General features: G+C 43.2%; 1 protein-coding gene across 1 annotated transcript; it reads right to left on the reverse strand.

Moving 5' to 3' along the window:
* Positions 1 to 367: 367 nt before the first annotated feature.
* Positions 368 to 2,968, reverse strand: LOC122658104 (putative serine/threonine-protein kinase-like protein CCR3). Its single transcript, XM_043852998.1, has one exon. It carries the CDS (start codon positions 2,877 to 2,879, stop codon positions 426 to 428), a length of 2,454 nt encoding a protein of 817 aa, XP_043708933.1. The 5' UTR covers positions 2,880 to 2,968; the 3' UTR covers positions 368 to 425.
* Positions 2,969 to 5,158: the final 2,190 nt, after the last annotated feature.

Raw genomic sequence — 5,158 nt, forward strand, 5'->3', positions numbered from 1 at the left:
TGTGAAAGAAACCATGGAAGTCAATACTGGGAAAATAACGATTACCTTTTCGGATTGGAAATATTGGATTGGTAAGCAATTCAAAGACTTGGTCAAAAACTCTGAAAAGATATACAAATTCCAAAACCAACTGCTTCTGCATCTAATAGTCTTTGCATTTGCAAGAAAGCTAAATTCAAGGTTCGAACTCAAACTTGAAGGCATAAAACAATAAAAAAGCATTGAAATCAGAACCCATGAATGAATATATAATCAATGCTAAAAATCCAGTGTGCCTGTTAGCAGAAAGTTATTCCTATGAGAATTGAGAAACCCTTCCTTCCCAACTCTGTTTTTTCTTTACAATTGGAATGTCAAGTATAACATTAAAATTCTAAAAACCAATCAAAAAATATAATAAAAAAGAAGAAAATTAGAAGATAAAATTAATCCAGGGTAATATCATCTTCTGTATGAATCCTGGAATTTCTTTGACTTTCAGTCGGAGCATTGGAGATGGTAGGACTAGAGAATCTTTCATGGCTTCCATCACAGAGAGAGAATGCTCTCTCCAAATTAGCAACAATGTCCGTCATAGATGGCCTCTCCTTCCCCTCCAAGTTCACACAATGCACCGCCGTGAACGCTACCAGCTCCACCGCCTCTGCCTCGTGTGCTTCAGGTGGCTCAACCCTTGCATCCAGCACTGACTCCAGCTCTCCAGCCAAAATCTTTGGCACTGCATAATCCACCACGCTAGTTGGCCCTCCTCCCTCTCCTTCTTCCTTGAATATAGCTCTCTTCCCTGTCAATATCTCAAGTAAAACCACTCCAAGCCCATAAACATCACTCTTCGCTGTCAACACATGAAGTCCGTAATACTCAGGATCCATGTACCCAACTGTTCCTGCTGCTTTCATGGATAAATACTCCTCACCCGGAGATTGTGGCCCCATTAGTGATAAACCGAAATCGGAAACTCTCGCCGTCCAATTCTCGTCAAGCAATATGTTTGAAGACTTGATATCCCTGTGAATTATGGGTGGAACGGCGTAATTGTGAAGATACTCGATTCCCCTTGCTGCGTCTAATAAGATTTTGATCCTCATTTTCCAGGAATTCAATACACTGCTGCTCTTCTCAACATTGTTCTTCGAATGCAAGTGATCATAAAGTGCCCCATTTTTCATGTAATCGTATACCAGAAGCTTCTCATCTTTCTCTTCGCAGAAACCAACTAGCCTTACCAGATATTTATGGTGAAGCCGTGACAAGAATGCTATCTCAGACTCGAATGCGGTTTCTTTCTCTTGGAATTTCTTGGTCTTAGTACCTGTCTCTCCCCTTTTAATGGCGACTTTTCGCCCATCTGCAAGCTTGCCTTTGTAAACAGTCCCAAAGCTCCCAGACCCTATCTTGTTCTCCAAAGAGAAGTTGTTGGTGGCCACTTCTAGCTCTGCTAGGCTGAATTCCTCAGCCCGGTCAGCGTGCTTCGATGAAGTCCCACTCCTCTGTCGCCTCATTGCTCGCGAGCTCTGGCGCCTAATAGTAGAAGACCTTGACAGAGGAAGGCTGAAGATATCGCCGCTTCCATTACCCCCGGCATTAGCATTGCCTCCAGTAATGGTGGGCTGCACAGAATTATGTATCTTCTTGCGTTTGCAACAGCACGCTCCAGTCCAGAAGCAGTAGACAATGGTACAGAGCCCAGAGAAACACCCAATTGATCCCCCAATCAGAAAAGCCAATAAACCCCTATCTCTCGCTTTCGATGAAGACGACTTTGATGCTGGCGGAGGAGGAGATAACGCCGGTGGTGGTGAGGGGGGCGATGGCGATTCTGCTTGTAAACAATTCCGACGACAAATAGTCGCAGAACCAGCGCAAAATCCGGCGGAACCGGGATATTGACCGCAACTACAGTTAGTAAGAGTGCAAGGACCTGGAACAATCTGTGGCAGAGGCAGATAAATTGACGAACTAGCGTTCATAGACATACCAGGTCCCCAGCAAATCACCGAAAGATTTCTGGTTTCCAATCCACAAGTGAAATCCGAACCAGCGGAAATCAACTGGAATGGAATACCATTTGTGAAATTACTGGAGAATTGTCCTCCTCCTCCCCAACAAACCACCGAACCATTCGAGCTTCGAGTGGCACAGCTATGGTTGAACCCCAATGCGAGCTCAGCGAACTCAAAAGAAGAATTTTCGGGAACTTCGAGCTGCCCAGAATCGTTTCTCCCTTTGCAGACGAGAAACCCAGTAATATTCAAACCACAAGCATGAGATCCACCAGCAACTAAACTGTTCATGGAGATGTTCCCAAACTGATTCTGAATCTCTTGAGCGGTTGAATTGTTAGTACCCCAACACCGAACTCTTCCATTGCTACTCAGAATCCCACACGAAAACCCTCCCCCTGATGTAATGGACTGAAACTGTTGATCCATCGATGGCCAAGGAAACCTATTCCCAACCCCTCTCCAACACATTGCGACTTGTGTCTCAACCGCTATAGCGCAGACCTGATCATCCCCGACTGTTACATCCCTCAATCTAACGCTAGTGTTATAATAAACCCTTTTGGATTCAAAACTCGTATTAGAGAAACTAGTGTCCCAACAAAGCATAATCGATCCATCCCAAGTCAGTCCACAGAAGAAATTTCGGCCTCCGGAGATGACTTCGAAAGATACATTCGGAAGGATCGAAATCGTCTGACCTCCTCTGTAGCATTGGATTCTCTGGGAAGAGTTGCCTGAGAGGATTCCACAAACCGTACCAGATTCGTAACTGACGGAGAGAGTTGAGGCTGAACCAAGGCCAACGGACACAGAAGGAAAGACGAAGGCGATGAAGAAAATGGCCACGATCACACAGGAAGGAATTCTCATCATCTGACTGAGTGATTTCTAACGGCTGTCACTGCTTCTGTTTTCTTCCTCATTGACGGATACGGAACAAGAATTGAAAGACAAAGGTAGCACACAACTGAAAAAAGGGGAGTTTGGGGCTTTCTTTGTCGTCGTTGTTGTTCTTCTTCTTCTTCCCTCTTTGGTCAAAGCTCTGAGAGCAGGTGAAACGCATTGCAGAGTGAGACGACGTTTAAATTGGGATCTCCGCTCTCTGGTATCTAAAACTGATTAAAAAAACCAAAAAAAAAAAAAAGGAAATTGTTTTTAGCAGTTTCGTACTCCCTACAACACCTTCCCAGTTCCCACTGAGAGGGATTGAGGAATTCTTCTCACGTTCACTTTTGCTTTTTCTTTTTGTTTTTGTAGGTTAAAGCTCAAAACACCCTCGAGTCACTCTGGACTGGCAACCTGCTACTAGATGATCAAAGTCAATTTAAGGATCAATCCAATCCTGCGGCCAAACATCCTTCCGCTACAGACGGGGGCCACGTGGCACCGATGGGTCCTAGTAAGTATGATTAATTGGTCGGGGAGTTCTTTTGTTAAGGTTCGCTTTGAATGGTTTGATGTACAGGTGGATCCATGATTCAGATCAGATGGTGGAGAGTAAGCTTGTTGACCACACGTGCAGAAATGGACATGCAATGCCCGTGCTAAAGAGTTCAGCTGGACCAGTTCCAAGTTCCAACTATTTTCTTTAGCATTTCTGACTCATAGACTTCTTCTTGTGGTTCTGGTTTGGTCCAACACGGTTCAGAGAACAGAATGAGAATACTGAGGCTCTGAGAGATTTGACGGTCAACTCTGGTAGGGGAGGATGTAACAGGGATTACAGAATCCTTGTCTTCGTTGAAAATGACCAATATGTCCTTTTCCTTTCTCCTCCAGTGCAGAGAATGTGGCTGACTGAAGTAGGACAGGAGAGGATAACGATTCGACGAAGACGATATGTCCTAAAGTACCAAAAGCCTTTCAGCTCACATACGTGAGTCAGAAGAGTCAGAGTCAAGACTCAAGACTCAGTTAAGCGTGTTGACTGGGCACACATTAGGACGTGTGTCAGTTAGCCCAGTTGTTAGATGCCTCATTGGAGAGATCCGAATCCGTGGATGGATGTGGTGATTGCATATGTAAATGGGGGATCAAGATCGTCTCCAGGGAGCTCAGCTCCTCGCGTGCGCCCAGGGGCATCCAACGATTGAGCTGTGTCGCACACATCTCGATGCACACCTAGAAATGTGTGCAACACAGTCCAATGACTGGCAACACCCTGGATGTGCTAGGCTCCCCGAAGACACAGAGCTAAATTCAGCTAAATTCGTAAAGGGTGGATATTATCATCATCATCATAATAATAATAATAGAAGAAATAGGGGAGGATTTTTTTATTTTTTTATTTTTTGTTCATTTTTCAACTGTATGAGGATGCAGCTGTATGGGTCTTTTATAAGGGGTGATGCTGATTGGGCTGAATTTCTTTGTTGCTTCCTAGGCATCTTCTTTCAATATTTATTTTTCAAAAATAAAAAAAACGCTAATCAATTAAAGTATGGTTAGTGAATCTCTGTATAATATGAGAATAATATTATTTATTGAAAATTATATATATATACATATTTATATGAATCTCTTTATAATATGAGAATAATATTATATATTTCTAAGCAATCACATAGGGCTCGAAACAATGAGGAACAATGAAACGATTTCGTTCATAGGGACTAGATCATTTCATACGAGGAGGAGAGAGATAAAGAAAAAGTGTTATTGTACCCTTCACTGTTAGGTCGGACAACCTTTTCCTTTTTCCTAAAAATATACAGACTTGGAACATAAGCAATTAGCAATATAGAAGGTGTTTTTTTTGGGTACATGAAGATGCCTTGTATTGAGCAGTATGGTTGTTATATTTCCATTGGTTGCTACTTTTGACCAAAGTTTATGAAGGTGTGCATTATAAGAAACAATCACATTGAATTAGCACAAAAATTATCACGCTGAAGGAAAGGTTCTTTGAGCAGACGGGGTAGGGCGGAATCTCCCATGCCCCCCACCTTATTGATTGCTGATTTCCTCCTCTACATCACAGCCGTTCAATCCATCTGTTGCTACAACCACACTCTCTCCATTGCCATTGCACATTTGCACTCTCTATCTACCCCTCGTATATTGTTGTAACCTACTGTCGCTGCCCCAGGGTTTTGAGTATCAATAAGTATTGTATCGTACGGTCCGACACATATCGATATCAATGGGTATCG

This window comes from Telopea speciosissima, chromosome 1 (genome assembly GCF_018873765.1).
Source record: "Telopea speciosissima isolate NSW1024214 ecotype Mountain lineage chromosome 1, Tspe_v1, whole genome shotgun sequence".
Classification (NCBI taxonomy): domain Eukaryota; kingdom Viridiplantae; phylum Streptophyta; class Magnoliopsida; order Proteales; family Proteaceae; genus Telopea; species Telopea speciosissima.